This window comes from Cherax quadricarinatus, chromosome 5, assembly GCF_038502225.1.
Source record: "Cherax quadricarinatus isolate ZL_2023a chromosome 5, ASM3850222v1, whole genome shotgun sequence".
Taxonomy (NCBI): domain Eukaryota; kingdom Metazoa; phylum Arthropoda; class Malacostraca; order Decapoda; family Parastacidae; genus Cherax; species Cherax quadricarinatus.
This window is the reverse complement of record NC_091296.1, coordinates 73,806,620-73,834,257: the sequence shown is the minus strand read 5'-3', so window position 1 is coordinate 73,834,257 and position 27,638 is coordinate 73,806,620. Positions and strand designations below refer to the sequence as shown.

General features: G+C 38.6%; 1 protein-coding gene across 2 annotated transcripts in view; it reads right to left on the bottom strand.

Annotated features, from left to right (window-relative positions):
* Positions 1–27,638, bottom strand: part of AGBE (1,4-alpha-glucan-branching enzyme) — a 67,392-nt gene that overhangs the window by 33,940 nt on the left and 5,814 nt on the right. Inside the window, exons 3-8 of one of the 2 annotated variants that reach the window (XM_070104243.1) lie at positions 27,216–27,331; positions 25,833–25,859; positions 14,898–15,026; positions 11,487–11,631; positions 9,882–9,972; positions 5,126–5,335 (exon numbers count right to left, since the gene is read on the bottom strand). In XM_070104243.1, the coding sequence (XP_069960344.1) occupies positions 5,126–5,335; positions 9,882–9,972; positions 11,487–11,631; positions 14,898–15,026; positions 25,833–25,859; positions 27,216–27,331 (718 nt within the window). The remainder of the gene's footprint in view (positions 1–5,125; positions 5,336–9,881; positions 9,973–11,486; positions 11,632–14,897; positions 15,027–25,832; positions 25,860–27,215; positions 27,332–27,638) is intronic. The other variant, XM_070104249.1, reaches the window with a different exon arrangement.

The following is a 27,638-nucleotide window of genomic DNA, read 5'->3' as shown; positions in this document are numbered from 1 at the left end:
AATATATTTATAGATGGGGTTGTAAAAGAAGTAAATGCGAGGGGTCTTGACAAAAGGCGTGGAGTTAAAAGATAAAGAATCACACATAAAGTGGGAGTTGTCACAGTTGCTCTTTGCTGATGACACTGTGCTCTTGGGAGATTCTGAAGAGAAGTTGCAGAGATTGGTGGATGAATTTGGTAGGGTGTGCAAAAGAAGAAAATTAAAAGTGAATACAGGAAAGAGTAAGGTTATGAGGATAACAAAAATATTAGGTGATGAAAGATTGGATATCAGATTGGAGGGAGAGAGTATGGAGGAGGTGAATGTATTCAGATATTTGGGAGTGGACGTGTCAGCGGATGGGTCTATGAAGGATGAGGTGAATCATAGAATTGATGAGGGGAAAAGGGTGAGTGGTGCACTTAGGAGTCTGTGGAGACAAAGAACTTTGTCCTTGGAGGCAAAGAGGGGAATGTATGAGAGTATAGTATATGTATATAGTATAGTGAAGCATGGGTGATGAATGTTGCAGCGAGGAGAAGGCTGGAGGCAGTGGAGATGTTATGTCTGAGGGCAATGTGTGGTGTGAATATAATGCAGAGAATTCGTAGTTTGGAAGTTAGGAGGAGGTGCGGGATTACCAAAACTGTTGTCCAGAGGGCTGAGGAAGGGTTGTTGAGGTGGTTCGGACATGTAGAGAGAATGGAGCGAAACAGAATGACTTCAAGAGTGTATCAGTCTGTAGTGGAAGGAAGGCGGGGTAGGGGTCGGCCTAGGAAAGGTTGGAGGGAGGGGGTAAAGGAGGTTTTGTGTGTGAGGGGCTTGGACTTCCAGCAGGCGTGCCTGAGCGTGTTTGATAAGAGTGAATGGAGACGAATGGTTTTTAATACTTGACGTGCTGTTGGAGTGTGAGCAAAGTAACATTTATGAAGGGGTTCAGGGAAACCGGCAGGCCGGACTTGAGTCCTGGAGATGGGAAGTACAGTGCCTGCACTCTGAAGGAGGGGTGTTAATGTTGCAGTTTAAAAACTGTAGTGTAAAGCACCCTTCTGGCAAGACAGTGATGGAGTGAATGATGGTGAAAGTTTTTCTTTTTCGGGCCACCCTGCCTTGGTGGGAATCGGCCAGTGTGATAATAAAAAAAAAAAACAAAAATATGATAGAGTGGATAGAGGAGCAATGTGGCAGATGTTGCAAGTATATGGAATAGGTGGTAAGTTACTAAATGCTGTAAAGAGCTTTTATGAGGATAGTGAGGCTCAGGTTAGGGTGTGTAGAAGAGAGGGAGAATACTTTCTGGTAAAAGTAGGTCTTAGACAGGGATGTGTAATGTCACCATGGTTGTTTAATATATTTATAGATGGGGTTGTAAAAGAAGTAAATGCTAGGGTGTTTGGGAGAGGGGTGGGATTAAATTATGGGGAATCAAATTCAAAATGGGAATTGACACAGTTACTTTTTGCTGATGATACTGTGCTTATGGGAGATTCTAAAGAAAAATTGCAAAGGTTTGTGGATGAGTTTGAGAATGTGTGTAAAGATAGAAAGTTGAAAGTGAACATAGAAAAGAGTAAGGTGATGAGGGTATCAAATGATTTAGATAAAGAAAAATTGGATATCAAATTGGGGAGGAGGAGTATGGAAGAAGTGAATGTTTTCAGATACTTGGGAGTTGACGTGTCGGCGGATGGACTTATGAAGGATGAGGTTAATCATAGAATTGATGAGGGAAAAAAAGGTGAGTGGTGTGTTGAGGTATATGTGGAGTCAAAAAACGTTATCTATGGAGGCAAAGAAGGGAATGTATGAAAGTATAGTAGTACCAACACTCTTATATGGATGTGAAGCTTGGGTGGTAAATGCAGCAGCGAGGAGATGGTTGGAGGCAGTGGAGATGTCCTGTCTAAGGGCAATGTGTGGTGTAAATATTATGCAGAAAATTCGGAGTGTGGAAATTAGGAGAAGGTGTGGAGTTAATAAAAGCATTAGTCAGAGGGCAGAAGAGGGGTTGTTGAGGTGGTTTGGTCATTTAGAGAGAATGGATCAAAGTAGAATGACATGGAAAGCATATAAATCTATAGGGGAAGGAAGGAGGGGTAGGGGTCGTCCTCGAAAGGGTTGGAAAGAGGGGGTAAAGGAGGTTTTGTGGGCTAGGGGCTTGGACTTCCAGCAAGCGTGCATGAGCGTGTTAGATAGGAGTGAATGGAGGCGAATGATACTTGGGACCTGATGATCTATTGGAGTGTGAGCAGGGTAATATTTAGTGAAGGGATTCAGGGAAACCGGGTATGTTCATATAGTCGGACTTGAGTCCTGGAAATGGGAAGTACAATGCCTGCACTTTAAAGGAGGGGTTTGGGATATTGGCAGTTTGGAGGGATATGTTGTGTATCTTTATACGTATATGCTTCTAAGCTGTTGTATTCTGAGCACCTCTGCAAAAGCAGTGATAATGTGTGAGTGTGGTGAAAGTGTTGAATGATGATGAAAGTATTTTCTTTTTGGGGATTTTCTTTCTTTTTTGGGTCACCCTGCCTCGGTGGGAGACGGCCGACTTGTTGAAGAAAAAAAAAAAAAAATGTACTATATATATACATGTGTATCTACCTTGGCTGATACCTATCTCCAATACACCAGGGAGGAAGGAGGGGCAGCTGCCAGCTTCAGGGAGTCCCAAAAGTCTAGAAAATATGGAGAACTTGCCCATCATTATATGTTTGTTCCCATAGGCTCAGAGACCCTTGGCTCATGGGGAAAGAGTGCATCTAAATTCCTTAAGGAGCTGGGAAAAAGACTCATCAGGGTAACCAGGGATCCCAGGGCAGCTAGTTTTCTGTTCCAGCGGCTCAGTGCGGCTGTTCAAAGGGGTAATGCCTGCTGTATTTTGGGTACACGCCCCAGCTCTGAGGAGCTGGATGAGATTTTCGCCTTATAATCGGTGATACACACGTAACAACATGTACCTTATATGCCACCTTTATATCAACAATGTATCTCTTAAATCTTCTGTACCATATATATATATATATATTTTTTTTTTAACCCTTACACTGTCCTAATGTAGATCTATGTCCAAGTGCGGGGGAGCTCCGAACGTAGGTCTACGTTTTTTTTACATGCTTTCAAATGGAGAAAATCAAGGTCGGAGAACTACACATGCAAACATAGATCTACGTTTAGACAGTTTAAGGGTTAAACATGCTGGCAGTCTCCCACCGAGGCAGAGTAAAAAAAAAAAAAAAAAATCACCATCATTCACATTTATCACTGTCTTTCCAAAAGTGTGCAGAAATGCTAATTTAGATGTTACATTAAACAGCAAATATTCTAAACCCCTCCTTTACAGTGTTGGTTCTGTACTTCCCACATCCAGGACTCAAGTCCAGCTAACCAGTTTCTTTGAATCCCTTCACAAAATATTACCTTGCTCTCACACTAACAGCTTGTCAAGTCCCAAAAACCATTTATCTCCACTCACTCCTATCTAACACACTCACACATGCCTGTTGTATGTCCAAGCCACTTGCATACAAAACCTCTTTTACCCCCCTCCCTCCAACCTCTCCTAGGATGACCCCTACCCCTCCACTACAGATTTATACACCCTCAAAGTCATCCTATTTTGCTCCATCCTCTCTAAATGATCAAACCACTTCAACAACCCCTCCTCAGCCCTCTGAATAATACTTTTAGTAACTCCACACCTCTTCCTAATTTCCACACTACAAATATCTCTGCATAATATTTACACCACACATTGCACTTACACATCTCCACTGCTTCTAGTCTCCTTCTCGCTGCAACATTCACAACCCATATTTTACACCCATATAAAAGTGTTGGTACCATTATACTCTCATACATTCCTTTCTTTGCCTCCATGGATAATGTTCTTTGTCTCCACAGATACCTCAATGCACCGCCCTCCTTTTTTCCTTCATTAATTCTATGGTTTATTTCATCCTTCATAAACCCATCTGCCAACAAGTCTAATTTGAAGTATCTGAACACATTCACTTCTATACTTCCTCTCTCCAAATTGATGTCCAATTTTTCCTTATCTAAATTGTTTGATACTCTCATCACCTTACTCTTATCTATGCTCACTTTCAACTTTCTTCCTTTACACACCCTTCCAAACTTGTCCACTTACCTTTGCAACTTCTCTTCAAAATCTCCCAAAAGCACAGTATCAGCAAAAAGTAACTGTGTCAACTCCCATTTTGTATTTGATTCCACATAATTTAATCCCACCTCTCCCGACACCCTAGCATTTACTTCTTTTGCAACCTCATCTATAAATATGTTAAACAACCATGGTGACATCACACATCCCTGTCTAAGGCTTACTTTTACTGGAAGGTAATCTCCCTCTCTCCTATACACCCTTACCTCAGTCTCACTATCCTTATACAAGTCCTTACAGCATTTAGTAACTTACTACCTATTCCATACACTTACAATATCTGCTACATTGTCCCCCTATCCACTATCATTATGCCTTGTCTAAATTCATAAAAGCAACAAAAACTGCCCTACATTTATCTAAATATTGTTCACTTATATGCTTCAATGTAAACACTTGGTCTATACATCCCCTGTCCATTCTAAAGCCTACTTGTTCATTTGCGATCCCGCTCTCTGTCTTACCTCTAATTCTTTCAATAATAACCCTACCATACACTTTACCTGATATACTCAGTAGGTTTATTCCCTTATAATTTTTACACTCTCTTTTGTCTCCCTTCCCTTTACATAAAGGAACTTTGCATGTTCTTTCATGCATTTATTGAACAAACCACTCCAAAACTATATCTCCACCTGTTTTTAACACTTCTGTCATGATGCCATCAGTTCCAGCTGCTGTACCCACTTTCATTTTACCCAATGCCTCACACACCTCCCCACACTTGCATTTTAAATTAATGCATTCTCAAAATTGTCCCTACTTCAATTTAAATTTTCAGAGCTACTGAGATGCTATTTACTAGTGAGCACTTATTCTGAAGTGCAAGAAAACTAGTACATAAAAAACAAGATTCTAATTGATACATATAATGAACATAGGAGAGGGAGTTTACCACTTTCTTAATTTTTCTATGTTTAAACCTTATACAGCACTAAGTTTCTCAAAAATATTTACTTGGAATAATTGAAGAGCCTAGAGTCCCAAAGAGAATGAGTTCCCCTTGAGCCACCATGGAAATAACAGGAGTCTGAGCCATCAAATTCATTAAGGCCATCAAGCACATTCTTCGAGGCATGCGAGTGAACAACGTCTAGGAGGACAAACAGACCCATGGAGTGTGCTGTATCAATCATCTCCTTTAATTCCTCTGGTGTACCATAACGGCTGAAAAATAGTACAGCATTTACATGGATCATGATTAACTCAAGAAATATAAGTAATACACAAATAACCCGCACATAGAGGAGAAGAGTTTATGACGATGTTTCGGTCCGACTTGGACCATTTACAAAGTCAGACCAAGTCGGACTGAAACATCGTCATAAGCTCTTCTCTTCTATGTGCGGGTTATTTGTGTATCGTTCCAGTCATGGTATCGTGCCCTTATTTTGTTAATGTAAGTAATCTTGTATAATACTAGAAAACTAAATACAGCCTCTCCTCACTTAACGATGCACTCGTTTACTGATGCCTCGGACTTACGACGGGCTCTCTGACCAGTATTTATACCTAAATAATGTATATTAGAGCTGATTTCCTCTATTTTGTTTATTTCAATATACAGTACACTACTGTATAAACATTTAAAAATATACCAGAAATGTTATAAATGGTGCAAAGGTGACATTAAAACAATATCAAAGATGGTTGACACAAACCCACTACCATTAGATGATGATGATGATGATGATGGTGATGGTGATGGTGGTGGTGATGGTGGTGGTGGTGGTGGGTGGTGGTGGTGGGTGGTGGTGGTGGGTGGTGGTGGTGGGTGGTGGTGGTGGGTGGTGGGGGTGGGTGGTGGTGGGGGGGGGTGGGGGGTGGTGGTGGTGGGTGGTGGTGGTGGGTGGTGGTGGTGGGTGGTGGTGGTGGGTGGTGGTGGTGGGTGGTGGTGGTGGGTGGTGGTGGGTGGTGGTGGTGGGTGGTGGTGGTGGGTGGTGGTGGTGGTGAGTGGTGGTGGTGGGTGGTGGTGGTGGGGAGTGGTGGTGGGTGGTGGTGGTGGGTGGTGGTGGTGGGTGGTGGTGGTGGCTGCTGCTGCTGCTGCTGGTGGTAGTGATGGTGGTGGTAGTGATGGTGGTGGTAGTGATGGTGGTGGTAGTGATGGTGGTGGTAGTGATGGTGGTGGTAGTGATGGTGGTGGTAGTGATGGTGGTGGTAGTGATGGTGGTGGTAGTGATGGTGGTGGTAGTGATGGTGGTGGTAGTGATGGTGGTGGTAGTGATGGTGGTGGTAGTGATGGTGGTAGTGATGGTGGCAGTGATAGCCTCTCCTCCCTCTCCCCTCCTCGCCGTCTTCCATACGTCAACAAGTCTTCAATAAAGGTAAAAGTGATTTAAATGTTCATTTATCCATTTCATTAGTCCTTTATATTTATTTCTCATTGTTTTTTGTATGTAAAACTATAGTTATTCTCTATAAAATGTATTTTTTGTTAATATTTTTGGGTGTCTGGAACGGATTAATTGGATTTACATTATTTCTTATGGGAAATATTGCTACAGTTTTCGTCAGACTCTCTGGAACAGATTAAAGACGAAAACCGAGGTTCCACTGCATATATTCTTCAGAAATATGCCCATCAAGTACTGTACTGTATTTTTGCCTCTTTACATTTATGTTCAGGGGAACCAAGTGTAAATATTTATGCAAATAAAAACAGATAGAAAATTTAAAAAAGGTTTAGTTATAAGGTAAGATTTTAAAGGTACATGTATAAATAAAAATTTTATTTTTAAATGAAATGAGAAGAGATTATAATTCACAACGAGATTATAAATGATAGTCAATTCTTTTACCAGCTAAACTTTCCTAACACTTTCCTGACAGACAAACAGAGCCAAGAGCATTTCAATGAATAAAACCCAGCAGCCTACATAACTTCCTACCAATATGTCAGGCTGCCCGAAGCATCACTGAGACAAGTAGTCTTTCCAAGTCTGATATTTGTTAAGCCATTAAAAATATTTCCAGTTTCAGTAATTCCCTAAAGAGATAGCAACTCAATCTACATAAGCATGATTCTGCTTTGAAAACTAACACCAACAATGTCTTCTTAATACACTGAGACCTACGTTTTCATGCCATGTACAGTGGACCCTCGCATACCGTTGGCATCACATAACGTTAAATCCGCATACCGATACATTTTATCACTAAAATTTTGCCTCGCATACCGCTAAAAAACTCACTCAACGCTATTCGTCCGAGACGCTTCTAATGTGCGGCCTGAGCCAGCTTCACATGTTCCGCTGGTGGCATTGTTTACAAGCCAGCCTCTGCGGTAACATCCAAACATACAATCGGAACATTTCGTATTATTACAGCGTTTTTGGTGATTTCATCTGCAAAATAAGTGACCATGGGCCCCAAGAAAGCCTCTAGTGCTAACCCAGTGGTAAAAAGGGTGAGAAATACTATCATACCACAGTCAGCTGCTGCTGCTCCACGGTCAGCTGTTGCTTGACCAGTCAGCTGTTGCTGGATCAGTCAGCTGCTGCTGCACCTCGTTCAGCTGTTGCTGGACCAGTCAGCTGTTGCTGGATCAGTCAGCTGCTGCTACACCACAATCAGCTGTTGCTGGACCAGTCAGCTGTTGCTGGATCAGTCAGCTGCTGCTGCACCACGATCAGCTGTTGCTGGACCAGTCAGCTGCTGCTGCACCACGGTCAGCTGTTGCTGGACCAGTCAGCTGTTGCTGCACCACGGTCAGCTGTTGCTGGACCAGTCAGCTGTTGCTGGACCAGTCAGCTGTTGCTGGATCAGTCAGCTGCTGCTGCACCACGGTCAGTTGCTGTTGCACCATCATCACCTGTTTCTGAACATGACTCGTCCCGAATCTGTCCCGAACCTGTCCGTCCAGCCTGAGCGCCTGCCTTGCTGTCATTGTTTACAAGCCAGGGTGGCCGGTTGCATGCATACATTCGATACATTTTGTATTATTCCATTATTTATAGTGCTTGTAACTGCTAAATAAGCCACCATGGGCCCAAAGAAAGCTTCTAGTGCCAACCCTGTGGTAAAAAGGGTGATAAATACTATCGTACCACAGTCAGCTGCTGCTGCTGCACCACGATCACCTGATAAATTGGACAAGTCAGCTGTTGCTTCACCACAGCTGCACCATGGTCAGCTGTTGCTGCACCACAGCTGCTGCTGCACCATGGTCAGCTGCACCACAGCTGTTGATGTTGCTGCACCACCATCAGCTGTATTACTCGAAGATGTGGAGTGTGTGTTGTTGGTGTGGCTTAACGTGAAACAATTACCGAGAAACGATTAGCCCCGGAGGGTTAGCCACCCAGGATAACCCAAGAAAGTCAGTGCATCATCGAGGACTCTCTAATTTATTTCCACTGGGGTCCTTAATCTTGTCTCTCAGGATGCAACCCACACCAGTCGACTAACACCCAGGTGAACAGGGAAAAACGCCTGGAACTAGTGCTCATATTGGTGAATTTAAAGCCAGCAAAGGTTGGTTTGAGAGATTTAAGAATCATAGTGGCATACACAGTGTGATAAGGCCTGTTCTGGAAGAAAATTCCAAACAGGACCTACAGTACTCAGGAGGAAAAGGCACTCCCAGGACACAGTGTCTCATCAGTCATTGCTGCATCTTCAATAAAGGTGTCATTTATTCTTCATTTAGTAGAGTAGTACATGCACAATATATACTGTGCATGTACTACTCTACTATTGTGCATGTATCCTTCTCTTTGTGTGTAGGAAAATGTATATTTCATGTGGTAAAAATTTTTTTTTTTTCATACTTTTGGGTGTCTTGCACGGATTAATTTGATTTCCATTATTTCTTATGGGGAAAATTCATTCGCATAACGATAATTTCGCATACCAATGAGCTCTCATGAACGGATTAATATCGTTATGCAGGGGTCCACTGTATTAGTTCAAAGTATAAATCACTGTTAAGGAATCACATAAATCTAAAACATATTTAGAAGCAGCAGTAATTCAATGACCTAAGATCATAAAGCAAATCAAAATATTTTTCCATATTTTACCATTTCTGACCTCACTTGTGCTTGGAAAAAAAAGTATATTAATGTACATACTTAAGAGCTGACCTTCATCTAGGAATGTGACTCAAAGTCCTGTAATTCTCTCTGTGTTTTCCTTCCCACTGCCAGATATATAGGAGGCCACAACTTTACAAGGAGCAAAGTCACCTGAATGTTACTGAAACTGCCTTAAATATTATTACAGTGTATGTTAATCTCTCGGTCCATGACAGGATTCGAACTTGCAAACTCGGCATCCAAGTACACAGTACATTATCCACACAACCAGATTCCAGTACATTATCTACATAGCCAGATTCCAGAAGTCTGGCTGTGTGGATAAGGTGCTGTGTATTCTGATGCCAAGTTTGCAGGTTTGAATCCTGCTGTGTGAACTGAGAGAGAATATTTTTTAAATAATTTCGCCTGTCTGCGAATTGTTAAGCATATAGTATAAAAAATAATGTTCAGAAAAATAAATTCTACCAATTTTAATATGCATACAGATTTTTAAAGCTAACTTTTTAAACCAAAGTTCATATGTGAATGTTGCCCTTGCTAAAGGCATAACTCTGCGAGTTCCTTTGCGAGATCTATAACCTCCTGCAATGTTTATTTATAAAATAGCCTCTAAATTATGTTCTAAATCTTATATGCGGTTCTATTTGCAATTTTTGGTATATAGGGGTACTCACCTTGATGCAGCAAAGAAGCTGGTGACCTGATAGCCAAAGCTGGCATAATATGCATGCTCCATGATTGCCATTACTTGGATGGCATTATAACCTAAAAGAGAAATTATCATTTAATGTTTGCATAAACATTTATGTTAATGACCTAATAATTATGATTTTATTTATAACATTTTATTCTACATACAATATGTTGTATTCCAACAGGGGTTATCAAAGATAATTTTTTTTTTTAGCTGACTGTCTCCCACTGAGGTAGGGTGACCCAAAAAAGAAACACTTTCACCATCTTTCATTCCATCACAGTCTTGCTAGAGGCATGCTGACACTATTGTTCAGATTTTCCTCCTTCCCTCCTTCAGAGTGCAGGCACTATACTTCCCACATCCAGGACTAAGTCCAGCTAACCAGTTTCACTGCATCCCTTTGCAAAATGTTACCTTGCTCACACTCCAACAGCTCATAAATCCCAAAAACCATTTGCCTCCACTCACCCCTATCTAACATGCTCATATGCCTGCTGGATGTCCAAGTTCTTTAATTTCACTTACACTAAACTAACATTTTATTACAGTAATATTATTTACTAAAATAATTTATGAAAAATTATGCTTCTTGTTACTAAGAGTTTAATTAATTACTAACTTCGGATTTCCAAAACAAAAATAGTTGAACAAATAAAAATAGTGGCATGATCACTGCAAGGAAATGGAAAAAAAAAATGGATACAGATCACATGAAAAATAAAGATTTTTCTTTCAACAAACCAGTTGTATCCCACTGAAGCAGTGTGGCCCAAAAATAAAAAACGAAAGTTTCTCTTTTTAACTTTAGTAATACATGTATATATGTACATGAGAAGGATGTTACTAGCCTCTTGATCCCAGCATTTTAGTTGCCTCTTATGACACACATGGCTTATGGAGGAAGAATTCTGTTCCACTTCCCCATGGAGAAAAAATAAAAATTGTGTAATAAAAGACCAAGTGTCTTAGAGAAAGATCTACGAGCAATTTTATACAAAAGTCGGCAGAAGATCACAAACAAAATTGTGAAACTTTCATTTAACATTAGAAAACAATAAAACAGCTTTCAAATATGTAGATGGAAAAATGCTAAATAAGCTGTTTATAACATGTTAAGACTAAAACTGAAATAAGTGGATGTATGGTGCCCAAAATTATAAAAAGGGGATAAGACAGAAGAGATATAAAAAAGAAGCTACAAAATATGCACTATAGCTTAAAAATATGAGTCACTGTGAAAAGGTGAAAGCACTAGATGCCCTCAGTAGCAGAAAGCAAGAAAAGAAGAGAATAATAACCACCACAAAGCTCATAAAAGGATATGAAAGCAAAGATAATGAAGTTCATTAGTGCCTTTACCTCCAACAGGAGGAATAAAAAAACAAAAACAAGTGGGGCAAAAAAAAATAAAAATATATAAAAAGTCTTCTTACAGTGTAGTAGAACCGGATTAAAATAGTAGTAGGTCCTGCAACTATTGGAAATAAAAAAAAATTACACAAAATAATTATTGAAGATGGTACACCACAAGCATAGCTCTGCTCCTCCTATAGCTACAAATAGGTGAATACTAGTAACTTACCCAGTTTCACTATCCTTGGCAGAACATTCCTAGAGAATTCCTTGTAGGTTCCAACTTTAAGCTGGTCAGTGCCAATACCAATGTGGCACTCGTACACCTTCAAGCTGATAGGTTTGTCAGGACGAGGATGTTTGAACGAGTACCTCTGTAATGAACTCGATGTAAAAATGCTTCATACTCTGTTTCACACACAAGGAATTTTAAGAATTACAATTATGTTTAGTATAATCAGCCCTCTAAATTCACAGAATTTGAGGATCTGTTTTTATTAATGAGCAGCCTGCAAAAACAAACTAGATTTACATACAGTGGTCCCTCGATAATCGTAAGGCTCAATAGTCGTAATTTTCGAAAATCGTAACGATATTTTCGTCAAAACATTGGCTCGCCAATCGTAGTTTGACTAGCGAAGTCATTCGTCTGGAACGCGTACTCACACTCTGAGTCGCCCCGGCCTCCCTTCCCAGCCAGTGTGCCACTGTTTACCAGTGAACGACGGTCTCCTCATTTGCTCATACGAAATATTTCCTAATATTCCATTCATTTTAGTGCTTGCAACTACTAAATAAGCTACCATGGCTCCAAAGAAAGCTCCTAGTGCCAAGCCTTTGGTAAAGAAGGCGAGAAATACGACTGAATTTAAGAAAAACATCATTGAACAATATGAAAGTGGCATACGTGTGGCTGAACTGGCCAGGATGTATAACAAACCCCATACAACCATAGCTTCCATCGTGGCCAAGAAAAAGGAAATCAAGGAAGCTGTTGTTGCAAAGGGGGTAAATATGCTGACAAAAATGAGATCACCAGTACTCGAAGATGTTGAGAAGTTATTATTGGTGTGGATAAACGAGAAACAATTAGCAGGAGATAGTCTTATGACGTCGATTATTTGTGAAAAGGCTAGGCAGTTGCACGACGATCTAGTAAAGAAATTGCCTGCAACGAGTACTGATATTTGTGAATTTAAGGCCAGCAAAGGTTGGTTTGAGAGATTTAAGAACCGTAGTGGCATACACAGTGTGGTAAGGCACGGTGAGGCTGCCAGTTCGGACCAAAAAGCGGCTGAAAAATATGTGCATGAATTCAAGGAGTACATAGAAGCTGAAGGACTGAAACCTGAACAAGTGTTCAATTGTGACGAAACAGGCCTCTTTTGGAAGAAAATGCCAAAGAGGACCTACATTACTCAGGAGGAAAAGGGACTGCCAGGACACAAGCATATGAAAGACAGGCTGAAGCTCATGTTCTGTGCTAATGCTAGTGGGGATTTCAGAGTGAAGCTGTTACTAGTGTACCATTCTGAAAATCCCAGTGTGTTCAGGAAAAACAATGTTATGAAGAGTAAATTGTGTGTGTTTTGGAAATCTAATAGTAAGGCATGGGTCACGAGGGAAATTTTCGTCGAGTAATTCAATGAAGTGTTTGGCCCTAGTGTGAAGAATTACCTCCTGGAAAAGAAATTGGATGTCAAGTGCCTTCTAGTAATGGACAATGCACCTGCTCATCCTCCAGACTTGGATGACCTAATTTTGGAGGAGTTTGGGTTTATCACAGTAAAGTTCTTGCCCCCGAATACCACTCCTCTCCTCCAGCCCATTGACCAGCAGGTCAATGCAAACTTTAAAAAACTCTACACCAAAGCAATGTTTCAAAGGTGCTTTAATGTGACCTCAGACACTCACTTGACCCTAAGAGATTTTTGGAAAGAACACTTCACCATCCTCCATTGCAAAAGCCTTATAGGTAAGGCTTGGGAGGGAGTGACTACCAGGACTTTGAACTCTGCTTGGAGAAAATTGTGGCCAGATTGTGCCCACAAGAGAGATTTTGAAGGGTTTAGGGCTGACCCTGATGAGCCTATGTCAGTTGTTAAATCTATTGTGGCACTGGGGAGTTCCATGGGGTTGGATGTGAGTTTGGAGGATGTGGAAGAGTTGGTGGAAGACCACAATGAAGAGCTCACCACTGAGGAGCTGCAAGAGCTTCAGCAGGAAGAGCAACAGATCGCATCTCAGAATCTTGCTGCAGAGGAGGAAGAGAGATGGAAGAAGTTGCCTTCTTCAGAAACTAAGATTTTTGAAATGTGGGGTAAGATGGAAAGATTTATGGAGAAACATCACCCTGACAAGGCTGTTGCAAGCCATGTTGGCAACATGTACAGTGATAAAATCTTGGCCTATTTTAGGAAGGTGTTAAAGAGATGCCAGAAACAGAGCTCTCTGGACAGTTATTTTGCTAGACAGGACTCCAGTGACTCTCAAGCTGGTCCTAGTGGCATTAAGAAACAGAGAAGTAACCCCAGAAAAGCACTTGGTACCTGAGGTGTTGATGGAAGGGGATTCCCCTTCCAAAGAGTAACTAATGCAATCTGTCTCCTCCTCCAGTCTTCCATACACTAAGAAGAATCGCCAATAAAGGTAAGTGTTATGCTGTTAATGTTTCATTCATCATGTCCCATTGTATTGTTTATGTACTACATCTATATTTCATGTAAAAATTTTTGTTTTAGTACTTCTGGGTGTCAGGAACGAATTAATTGTATTTACATTATTTTTTATGGGGAAAATTTATTCAAAAATCGTAGATTTCGATAATAGTCACACTTCCAGGAACGGATTAATTACGAAAAACGAGGGATCACTGTACATATTTTTTTTCAATGCCCATTTTTTGGGGGGCTCCGAACATGACTATTGAATTATAAACTAATCACAGGACATGCTTTGAAGTGCCCAATAAAGCCTACTGCATGGGAGAATCATCATCACTGAGGGTTCCATGCAACTACATTTGTGTCTATAGTCTCTCCTCACTTAACGACAGAGTTCCATTCCTAAGACCACATCAGTAAACGAATTCATCACTAAGCAAGGAGCATACTATAATCATAGTGGGTTTGTGTCAACCATCTTTGACATTTTTTTAATGTCACTTTTGCACCATTTATAACATTTTTAGTATATTTTTAAATGTTTATACAGTGTACTGCATATTGTAATAAACAGATTAGAGGAAATCAGCTCTAATATACATTATTTATGCATGCATACTGGTCAGAGAGCCAGTCATAAGTCCAAGTTGTCGGTAAACTAAGTGTGAAGAGGCTGTATTTACCACCATGTTAGTATCTCATACCATTATCTACTCAAATTTATTTATCTACAAGCAGTATTTACTACTGTTCTTGAAAATACTACAGTAAAAACTTCAGCAGATATTCATGAACATACTTCCCTAACTACTGTAATGTTAAAAAATTACAAACAATAAAAATCACTCAAATATAAACACCAAATGCCATATTGGGAATATATGTCAACACTATCATTTGATACTAAAATACAGTACCAGGCTGCCACCACTACTACTGACTGCTCATCATATGAGATTCAGAAAACCTTTACATACCTCTTCAGGTGGGGGGTTCCAGAAGTGATGATGATATGCTAGTCCCTCTGTCTTGGGTGGCTGCACCACATATGATGCCCATGGGCATAATCTGTCCACCATCATGTCCTTTGGGGTTAGTAGACTTATCTGGGAAAATATATTACCAGTTAATTATGATATTCATAGGGAAGCATTAACCCTTTCAGGGTCCAGAGGCCAAATTTCAAAGTGTGCACTAGGGTCCAAGAATTTTCAAGAAAAAAATTATTTTTTCTTATGAAATGGTAGAGAATCTTTTTCTGAAGGTAATAAAACAAAAAGTACAAAATTTGATGGAAAACTGGCGAAATTATGCTCTCGCGAATTTTGATGTGTCAGCGATATTTATGCATCAGCAATTTTGCCGACTTTGACTCCCATTTTAGGCCAATTACATTATTCCAGTTGACCAAATTCTTAGCTTTTTCACCAGTATTACTTCTATTCTACCGATTGAGCACAAGAAATCGCCAAGTCAACTGTTTCAACTACAAGATAATGTGATTGGAAATTGGTAATTTGGGCAATTTAATGCAAAGTTCAAAATATTCCAATTTCAAAATAGGGTCCAGAATAAACAATGCAGGCATTCCTGGTACTAAACTAACATTTCCTCTGTTCAGAAGTTATTTTTTCAGGCTTTACAAATGAATTCCATTTTGATCTTTTATTCACATAATGAATCTTCATTCAAACCAAAAAAATAGAAGATTTACTGTTATGCAATATTGCAATAATTGTATAAATAATATCACAATTGTGAATGTATATCAGACCCATCAGCTGGCATGTATTAGATGTGTGAGGTCATTTGTTTACTCTTGAACATTGGCAGAAATTTAACATTTCCGCTATTTTGAGCTCAGTTTCAAGCCATTTCCAGTGCTAAAACCAATCAAAATCATCTCTATTTCTGTAATATATCTTCCACTCTATCAAATGAGACCAAGAAATCGCAAATACAACTATAAAAAACATACAAAAAACTGCAAAGTCGCTGTTTTAATCTAAAATTAGTCTCATTTTTTCTCTCGGTATGCACTGTGTGCTGCAGGATTTGTTTTATGTGGAGCACACATACCACATAGATGTATTCTCTCATATCTAGGCCCAAATTTACCACTCACAGCTTATCAGAGTGAGCTGAGCTCATGGCATAGATCTACAGTTTGGACCCTCAAATCAAAGCCAATGAACTATGGCACGGACCCTGAATGGGATAAACCCATAGGGGTCAAAAAACACCAAGGGAAGGAAATGAGGTAATTAGGTTTGATCGAAATAAGGAGACGTTAACTCCAATTACTCGGATGAAGAGCCCTTCACCAGTACCAAGGCACTCGTCCAGTAAAACAAATTAATGAAAGAAAACAGAAAAAACACCTCTGTCAAATTTGAAGCATAAATTACCACACCTGCAGAAAAAATAAAGATGGAATTTCACCATCTTATCTTCCAAATGTAATTACTTTGCAAGATACTTGGTTTCATATTTCCTAGTACCGTAAATGCAGAGCCTTAGCAGTTTTAATCGATCTGAATGGTGTATTGAAATCATATTCCTTGCATGGGTGTGTAATGTAAAAGAATTATAGAAAATTAAAATACTGTACTTTCAACGTTAAAAATAAGGCTAATACAGATTTTGAATACTAATATTAAATTTAAATTGTAAATGGCAATTATATGATTATTTAGGTATACATATACGTATTTAAAATTACTATTTTATGAGTTAAATACAGTATATAACAATACTGTACTGTGAACTCACAAAATTGGCAGGACTCAAACCCATGACAAATCATGGCATTTATGGTCACAATGGAGTCCACTGTTAACTTGCTTAGTGAATGGAAATGTACCTTGTTAAAAGAATTTTATTTGGCCAGCATGCTAAAGTTGCTAGAGCAATGCCCTCCTAGTATTAAGACTGGCTTGCCAAGGGTTCAATTTCTGCCCATTCCATTAATTATTGTGCTTATTAAGAAAAGCCAAAGCATTAAAAGAGTGATAAGCAAAATTTTTCCCAAGGCTGTAGAAAAAAATTACAAACCCTGAACAATTTATGTAAATTCCACGTTTCCAACGTTTGCTCATTATTTTAATATAAAAAGCTGACTAGTTCATCATGTCTTAAATCAAGCTATGAGAGAAAACAGCAGAGAGGATGACAACTGGATTCTGGAGCAATGTGAGAGTCTCGGACGACATCTCTCAAGCAACCAACACCTCACAAGTGGAGGGGGTCATTTGTTATTAGGCAAAAAAGTGAGTAAACATCTGGCTGGGGTCTAATGGATTACCAGTATAAATGTTTGACATATTCCCAGGTACCACAGCAGAAAATTCAAACAGCAAAAATGAGACAAAGTGCCTAAGTATTTTCAGTGAAAAAAGTATCCAAGGTAATAAAAATGAATTCTTGAGTATAATATTAGTCTATGTACTGTACTGTATATATACAAGCAGTATGGAAAAAAATAACAGATTCTGTGAAAAATTTATGTCAAAACACTATCCCAGAAACTGGGAAAATGGTAGACAAAAAGATTTTCAAGGTCATTAAGGAAGAATCATCAGTACCTGGAACATAACAGGAATAATATAAAGTATTGCCTAACTTGAACAAAAGTACAGAGCATAGCGAGAATGTTGAGAAAATATCATTTGTAACACTGGGGCTACCAGCCAAGGATGTTTACCCTCAAAGACTGATTAACACAAAGTTATTGTATAGTCAACGCCAATCATGTATGCTCTACTCTACAAAGATCGTTTACGGCTCACATTGAGCCAGCAAAGCACCTAAACTACTGGGAATGCCTGCAAGTCTTGAACATGTACTCATTGGAGCAGAGTAGAGAGAGGTACATGATAATATATACCTGGAAGGTACTCGAGGGCTTGGTCCCAAATCTGCACACTGCCATAACAACATACTGGAGCGAGAGATATAGGAGGAAGTGTAAAATAAACCCAGTGAGGAGCAGGGGTGCGGTGGGGACAATAAGGGAACACTGTATCAACATCCGGGGTCCCAGACTTTTCAACATCTTACCAGAAGATATCAGAAACACTGCTGGAACAAGTGTTGAAGCCTTCAAGAGGAAACTAGACAAGTATCTTCACCAGGTGCCAGATCAACCAGGCTGTGATGGATATGTGGGGCAGCAGGCCTCCAGCAGCAACAGCCCAGTTGACCAGGCGAGCACCAGACAAGCCTGGCCCATGGCCGGGCTCAGAGAGTAGATATACTCTCGAAATTCTTCAAAGGTATATCAAGGGTATACTCACATTTTTAAGTACAGTAGCCAATATCCAAATAATGAAACAGCTCACAAAAATAGTGTCCTGTCCTCCTCAACATCCTACCAGACCCAGGGATCCCCAGAGAGAAGTATCTTTCTGATTAAGCCTAATCTCCAACTTTCTCCATTTTATTTTTTTGTTTTAATGTATTATTCCTCCTATTTCATAGGACATGATCAACCAGAACGAGTCTTGGGGAAGGATGGGATAAAGTTGGCGGACAAATCCCATGTAGATTCATAAGGATAGGGTCAGGCTGTTTTGTAAAACCATGACCCAGTTGGTATGATGGTGATCTTGTATATACTACATGAACACTTCACTGGTCTCCAGTACTCGTTACACAATTTTTACATTAATTTCACTTAATTTTGAATTTCTCCTTTAAACCATAAAAATATCTCAATCAAACAAGAAAATCTAAAAATATGATCAAGTAACACCAAAACATTTATTAGACATACTAATGTGAATTTTTATTTTTATCTTTATAAGGTATGTGAATTAAAAAAAAATTGACTAGCAACAATAACAAGATAAAATTGATGTAGTAGTAACAATGCTAACACCCACTTCATAAAAATAAATACCCAAACTTTTTTTATTCTTAAATGAATATTTCGACTGGTCACTGTACAAGTCATGTTTATAATGTTTATGAGAAATTATAAACAATCACACTATTACACATTAGACATCAACAGGAAGAATAGCAGAAGCAACACCACTGAGTTTTTTTTTTTTTAAGACGGTGATCATCTCCCACTGAAGTAGGGTGACAAAAAAGAAAATTCACTTTTACCATCATTCACACATAATCACTTAAATTTACCTATCATAATTTATCACTATTTTTTTTTTTTTTTTCAACAAGTCGGCCATCTCCCACCGAGGCAGGGTGACCCAAAAAAGAAAGAAAATCCCCAAAAAGAAAATACTTTCATCATCATTCAACACTTTCACACACTCACACATTATCACTGCTTTTGCAGAGGTGCTCAGAATACAACAGTTTAGAAGCATATACGTATAAAGATACACAACATATCCCTCCAAACTGCCAATATCCCAAACCCCTCCTTTAAAGTGCAGGCACTGTACTTCCCATTTCCAGGACTCAAGTCCGACTATATGAAAATAACCGGTTTCCCTGAATCCCTTCACTAAATATTACCCTGCTCACACTCCAACAGATCGTCAGGTCCCAAGTATCATTCGTCTCCATTCACTCCTATCTAACACGCTCATGCACGCTTGCTGGAAGTCCAAGCCCCTCGCCCACAAAACCTCCTTTACCCCCTCTTTCCAACCCTTTCGAGGACGACCCCTACCCCTCTTTCCTTCCCCTATAGATTTATATGCTTTCCATATCATTCTACTTTGATCCATTCTCTCTAAATGACCAAACCACCTCAACAACCCCTCTTCTGCCCTCTGACTAATGCTTTTATTAACTCCACACCTTCTCCTAATTTCCACACTCCAAATTTTCTGCATAATATTTACACCACACATTGCCCTTAGACAGGACATCTCCACTGCCTCCAACCGTCTCCTCGCTGCTGCATTTACCACCCAAGCTTCACATCCATATAAGTGTGTTGGTACTACTACACTTTCATACATTCCCTTCTTTGCCTCCATAGATAACGTTTTTTGACTCCACATATACCTCAACGCACCACTCACCTTTTTTCCCTCATCAATTCTATGGTTAACCTCATCCTTCATAAATCCATCCGCCGACACGTCAACTCCCAAGTATCTGAAAACATTCACTTCTTCCATACTCCTCCTCCCCAATTTGATATCCAATTTTTATCTAAATCATTTGATACCCTCATCACCTTACTCTTTTCTATGTTCACTTTCAACTATCTACCTTTACACACATTCTCAAACTCATCCACTAACCTTTGCAATTTTTCTTTAGAATCTCCCATAAGCACAGTATCATCAGCAAAAAGTAACTGTGTCAATTCCCATTTTGAATTTGATTCCCCATAATTTAATCCCACCCCTCTCCCGAACACCCTAGCATTTACTTCTTTTACAACCCCATCTATAAATATATTAAACAACCATGGTGACATTACACATCCCTGTCTAAAACCTACTTTTACTGGGAAGTATTCTCCCTCTCTTCTACACACCCTAACCTGAGCCTCACTATCCTCATAAAAGCTCTTTACAGCATTTAGTAACTTACCACCTATTCCATATACTTGCAACATCTGCCACATTGCTCCTCTATCCACTCTATCATATGCCTTTTCTAAATCCATAAATGCAATAAAAACTTCCCTACCTTTATCTAAATACTGTTCACATATATGCTTCAATGTAAACACTTGATCTACACATCCCCTACCCACTCTGAAGCCTCCTTGCTCGTCCGCAATTCTACATTCTGTCTTACCTCTAATTCTTTCAATTATAACCCTACCGTATACTTTTCCTGGTATACTCAGTAAACTTATTCCTCTATAATTTCTACAATCTCTTTTGTCCCCTTTCCCTTTATATAAAGGGACTATACATGCTCTCCGCCAATCCCTAGGTACCTTCCCCTCTTTCATACATTTATTAAACAAAAGTACCAACCACTCCAACACTATATCCCCACCTGCTTTTAACATTTCTGTCATGATCCCATCAGTTCCAGCTGCTTTACCCCCTTTCATTCTACGTAATGCCTCACGTTCCTCCACCACACTTACATTCTGCTCTTCTTCACTCCTAAAAGATGGTATACCTCCCTGGCCAGAGCATGAAATTACCACCTCCCTTTCTTCCTCAACATTTAAAAGTTCCTCAAAATATTCTCGCCATCTACCTAATACCTCCCTCTCCCCATCTACTAACTCCCCTACTCTGTTTTTAACTGACAACTCCATACTTTCCCTAGGCTTTCTTAACTTGTTTAACTCACTCCAAAATTTTTTCTTATTTTCATTAAAATTTCTTGACAGTGCCTCTCCCACTCTTCCATCTGCTCTCCTTTTGCACTCTCTCACCACTCTCTTCACCTTTCTTTTACTCTCCATATACTCTGCTCTTCTTATAACACTTCTGCTTTGTAAAAACCTCTCGTAAGCTACCTTTTTCTCTTTTATCACACCCTTTACTTCATCATTCCACCAATCACTCCTCTTTCCTCCTGCCCCCACCCTCCTATAACCACAAACTTCTGCCCCACATTCTAATACTGCATTTTTAAAACTATTCCAACCCTCTTCAACCCCCCCACTACTCATCTTTGCACTAGCCCACCTTTCTGCCAATAGTCGCTTATATCTCGCCCGAACTTCCTCCTCCCTTAGTTTATACACTTTCACCTCCCTCTTACTTGTTGTTGCCACCTTCCTCTTTTCCCATCTACCTCTTACTCTAACTGTAGCTACAACTAAATAATGATCCGATATATCAGTTGCCCCTCTATAAACGTACATCCTGGAGCCTACCCATCAACCTTTTATCCACCAATACATAATCTAACAAACTACTTTCATTACGTTCTACATCATACCTTGTATATTTATTTATCCTCTTTTTCATAAAATATGTATTACTTATTACCAAATCTCTTTCTACACATAGCTCAATTAAAGGCTCCCCATTTACATTTACCCCTGGCACCCCAAATTTACCTACTACTCCCTCCATAACATTTTTACCCACTTTAGCATTGAAATCCCCAACCACCATTACTCTCACACTTGATTCAAAACTCCCCACGCATTCACTCAACATTTCCCAGAATCTCTCTCTCTCCTCTACACTTCTCTCTTCTCCAGGTGCATACACACTTACTATAACCCACTTTTCACATCCAATCTTTATTTTACTCCACATAATCCTTGAATTTATACATTTGTAGTCCCTCTTTTCCTGCCATAGCTTATCCTTCAACATTATTGCTACTCCTTCTTTAGCTCTAACTCTATTTGAAACCCCTGACCTAATCCCATTTATTCCTCTCCATTGAAACTCTCCCACCCCCTTCAGCTTTGTTTCACTTAAAGCCAGGACATCCAGTTTCTTCTCATTCATAACATCCACAATCATCTCTTTCTTATCATTTGCACAACATCCACGCACATTCAGACTTCCCACTTTGACAATTTTCTTCTTATTCTTTTTAGTAATCTTTACAGGAAAAGGGGTTACTAGCCCATTGTTCCCGGCATTTTAGTTGACTTTTACAACACGCATGGCTTACGGAGGAAAGATTCTTATTCCACTTCCCCATGGATATAAAAGGAAAAGTAATAAGACCAAGAACTATTAAGATAAAATCAAAGAAAACTCAGATGAGTGTGTATAAATAAACGTGTACATGTATGTGTAGTGTGACCTAAGTGTAAGTAGAAGTAGCAAGACGTACCTGTAATCTTGCATATTTATGAGACAGACAAAAGACACCAGCAATCCTACCATCATGTAAAACAATTACAGGCTTTCGTTTTACACTCACTTAGCAGGACGGTAGTACCTCCCTGGGTGGTTGCTGTCTACCAACCTACTACCTACACTAATGTCTGTCTATATTATCCACATGCATAGTTCTGAATGCACAGATTTCCTAAATAATGTTTACTTATCTTAATGCAAAGATCTCCCTTATAAACTAAGAGATGAAAACTCCCTTTTCCTAGCAGAGATCAAAATGGTCTTGATTTTTTATGTAAAAAATAAAATACAAAGGCTTCTTTCCATCATAAAAAATAATTTGTACAGCCAGTCAAAACTACTGCATCCAAGCTCAACTTAGTACAAATAAGCAATTTCATTTACTCATCTTGTTGACTTAGGAACAAGGCAAAGGTGCAAGTATAGTTTGCCTCCTCTTAAGTTTAAGAAATACAACTGTACAGCATTACAAAAAGAGACTCAACAGAGGTAAAGAGAAATCAAGACAGATAAGGAAACAGTGAAGGGCTAAAACCTGTGAATAAGGTTGAAATGGCATCAGGGAAACAGTAAAACTGTTAAAATACTTTAACCCTTAAACTGTCCAAACGTAGATCTACATTTTTTCAACATCTGAAAGTATGTAAAAAAATTTAAGACTTTTTTTTTTTTTTTTTTTTTTTTTTTTTTTTACATTTGAAAACGTGTAAAAAAAACTTTGATCTACACTTTTTTTGTTATATTTGAAAATATGTAAAAAACATAGATCTACTTTTGGAGCACTACGCATGTGAATGTAGATCTGTTTGGACAGTTTAAGGGTTAAGCATGTCCATAATTTTGTTTTTGTTTCCCTCAGCATTTCTGAATAAAATCAAAACCATCAAATTACAAAAAACACATCAAAACACTGCAGCAGATTCAGAAATATTCAAAGCTTAGTAACAAAAAACATTTGAATGAAATACAACAAAGATGTAATAATGCTAAACGAGGAGACAAATGGCAGTATAGAATTAACACAAAGAATGCAGCATTATAAAAACAGTGCTAGGCAAGAGATGCAGGTTAATAAAATGTAAATTAAAAATGGTTCAAGACAACCTTTTGTGGCTCCAATGAGATATTACCATGCAGAAAATCTAGCAATAGTACCCATGGACAAGGCAAAATGTATAAGGAAAGATTAAGACTGCCACCTATGCACCAAATGAAATACAGTATATATATTTCTCACCTGATGAGCTGAACTTCATAATAGTCGTGTTTAAAAAATTGATGAAGTTCAAAGTGTGCCTGATCAAGATGCTTTATACAACAAAACTAATAAAGTACCTATTTTGGATGTACTTTATGAAAAACTGAGTAGTCATTGCTGTATTATAGCCCATAACCTAATAAATCATAAATACAAAATTCACTAGACTATTATCATTATTATTATTAGTAGTAGCAAATAACTGTAAAGGGCTTGATAATATTAATTAATGTACTGTATATACATATATTTTAAAGTTATATGCTTGGTAAAACCCCATACAGTAGAGCCCCAACTTACGATGTTCTGACCAACAAAGATTCACACTTACAAACTGGGCACTCTGGAACCAATCAATTTCTTACGAATGCTAGGTGAATTACATGCTATATATTTTTCTTCTTTTTTACAGAATTTGTATACCAGTGAATAAAAGTTAGATTTTTTATTTAAATTTGTAAAATGGTTTGCCTAGAATAGGATCTACTTTGGATGCAGAAGCAAACATGCCTGTTAGCATTCAGACAATTTTCAAAAAATTAGTTATTCACTTCTTTTTATTCTAAGTGCTTTCATATTGTGTGTATCATCATTTTATGCATGTGTGGAGGGCTCATGTTTGTTTGCTACAGATCAATCAAGAACTGTAAAACTAATTAATATCAAGAACTATACAACTAATGATAGCAATTTTGTTAAGACCTGAATTCGATGTACTGTATAATATTTTTCTTGGTTATTTTTCAACAAAATGCATTCACATTTTACGTATTATCATTTTATGCATGGTCAAGAACTGTAGAAATAATATTTACTGTAGCCTGCTGGCAGCTACTCAGCTGCACTGTCCAATACATGTCAATGACTGAGGTGCAGCAACATGGCTCACCTGCACCTCACCCTGCCTCCCACACTGCAGTCCAGCCCACAACAATCCTCCCTCACCACAAATGAGGAAAGGAATTGGCGATAAGGAGAGAGGAAAGTCATCCTGTTTCTGCCACCTGTATCATGTTCATCAAATACTATGGGGGAGAGGGTGGGGGAGTGTGGGAGGGAGGGAATGCAAGAGAGGGAGAAAGGTTAGGAGTGGAAAAGAGGGAGGAAAGGGAAGAGACAGGATGACTCTTCTGATTGCTGTACATTACGGCCTCTCCTCACTTAACGATGGAGTTCTGTTCCCGAGACCACGTTGTTTAACAAAATTCGTCACGAAGTGACGAACATACTACGCATAGTGGTAGTGAGTTTGTGTAAACTATCTTTGATATTGTTTTAATGTCACCTTTGCACCACTTATAACATTCCTGGCATATTTTTAAACGTTTATACAGTAGTGTGCTGTAAACTGAAATAAACAGAATAAAGGAAATCACTAATATACAGTACATTATTTAGGTATGAATACTGGTCAGAGAGCTCGTCATAAGTCCAAGGTGTTGGTAAACGAGTACGTCGCTAAGTAAGGAAAGGCTGTATTTCATTATTAAAAATAAACAAAATTACATACAGAATATTGTGGCTCAGGAATTTCCAATACAGTACATATTATTATTATATTTAGGAGGAAGCGTTAAAATCATAGGGGTCTTACAATGTCTGGAGAATTGGAGGCAATTAATTTTGATCCAAGGAAGAGGACAAGCCCAATTCCTCATATTAAGAGCCCCCCTCACTGGCATCAAGGAACTTCCCTCGAGAGGATCTCCAATTATAACATGGGTGACTATAGGAAAACACACTAAGCCCCGAACACCCAAGTAACAAACAGTTTTTTTGAGAATGCATTAATGTCGTAAGGTGGGGCCCTACTGTACTGCAGACAAAAATTAAGAACATATTTTCCTAAAAGAAATCTTATAAATATTTTTAAGAATGCTCTAGTTTGGTTTGTACGGTATCATACTCATGTAAGAATGCACTCTTGTTACCTGATCCAATGACATCATCACGCCAATCTAGAAAATAAAATTTTTTGCATCATTAGAGTTATCCATTTTAATAATGACACTGCTATGTTTAGTTAGCAATTCAATAAGCAATTGTAATTAGGAAAAGATCAAAAGCTAATTACAGTATTTACAGTGTTTACAATGAGGTGATTTAAAAAAAAAAAGGCTATTCATAAACAATTAAGCATTAAAATGCAATGGCAAGCATACCATGTACAAGCAGAGGTACAGGAATTTTCTATATAATAACACTTCATTTAACAAATCTGTTTAATGACAAAGGATACATCAGGTAACAAACCCACATAACCTGCCCCTTGCCCATTAATAATGTCTTAGCAATATTCATCGGTCTGGTAAGAGTCTAGCAGGTCTGTGAACTGTCTCACCATTTCTCCTATTTCTCTCTTCTCTTTCTCCCTCCTACTGTGGTGCCATTCAGGGCCTAAGATGAAAACAACCCATGTACTCAAGATGAGATAGCCGATAATCTAAATCCTTCCTCTGCTTCTCACCAACACACTACACACCATACCTCGTGTCATCAAACTAACAAACTGACCATCCTTTGTGAATGTTCCTAGTGTATTCTTTGTGGGGGTTGGAGGAGGGGAAGAACATGGATTTTGTCAAGCTATGCTGTTCATTCCTTGTCTAGGTGCTCTTAGTATTTATGTGAAGTCCATAAATCACTATGGAAATCACTTGGAAAATAGAATTCATTCAATAAATTCATGGAGGCAGGTTTTGTGGAATTATAAGAAAAAATACCACAATCTAAATTACAGTACTGTACCAAATAACTAAAGTGAAACTTAATTCAGTGATTAATTAGCATCTTCAAAAATAATTAATTCCACAGTCTTACAAAAAAATGAAAAATACTAGCATTTAAAAAATAGCATTACACATTCACCTTTGATACTATGTTTTACAGAAAGCTTCGAATTTTTCAAGGTTTATAAAAACAAATAATTTAAACAGTAGTAATAATAAGATTCTAACAAAACAAATACAGAATGACTTATCCCACTGAGTGACTAAGGTTCACAGGCTCACAGTATTGTGCCTACAATGTATATGGTACCTCAAATCTTTTAAAGTTGAGGGTATAGTACCAATATCCTTCTTTAAATTTTTCATCATCAAACACATGCAATAAAAAATTCATACATACAGTAATGCTGAGGAGCCTTTATTTTCTCTTCATAAAAAAATAACAAGTGGTCAGTAATGCACATAATGCAAGCTGCAACTGGATAAACCAAATTTATTTATACACTATTTCCAATCTGCAAAAAAAGAACAACTTGACAAACCATGCAATTTGGGAATATTTTACGCTTAGTTACTTCAAATTACCTTAACTCGTGATGTATGTTTAATGGGACATGAACCATCAGGGTTTGCTGGTAATGATATTTCCCATTTCCCATATTCCAGTTTTTTAAAAGGATGACTCAGTTTATTCCAGCCATCTGTAAATCACAAAACATTAAAACAAACTGTGCAAATTTGCCAAGGCAATGACAGCAAAATAAAGTATACACACCTTAAAGAACTTTAACCAGTCACTCAAATATTTGTCCAAACAATTCTTAAAGCTACCCAAGGTTTCATCTTCAACAATGATAACCCCTGTGCTTTTCTAACCTATTTCTAAAGGCACCTAAAGTTTTAACTGCTATGATCTTTATTGGCAGACTGTTCCATCCATCATAAAAGAGGTGGGCTGCAGCAGGCCTACTGGGATTAAGAGCAAGCGAGGTTTTAAAGTAACACATA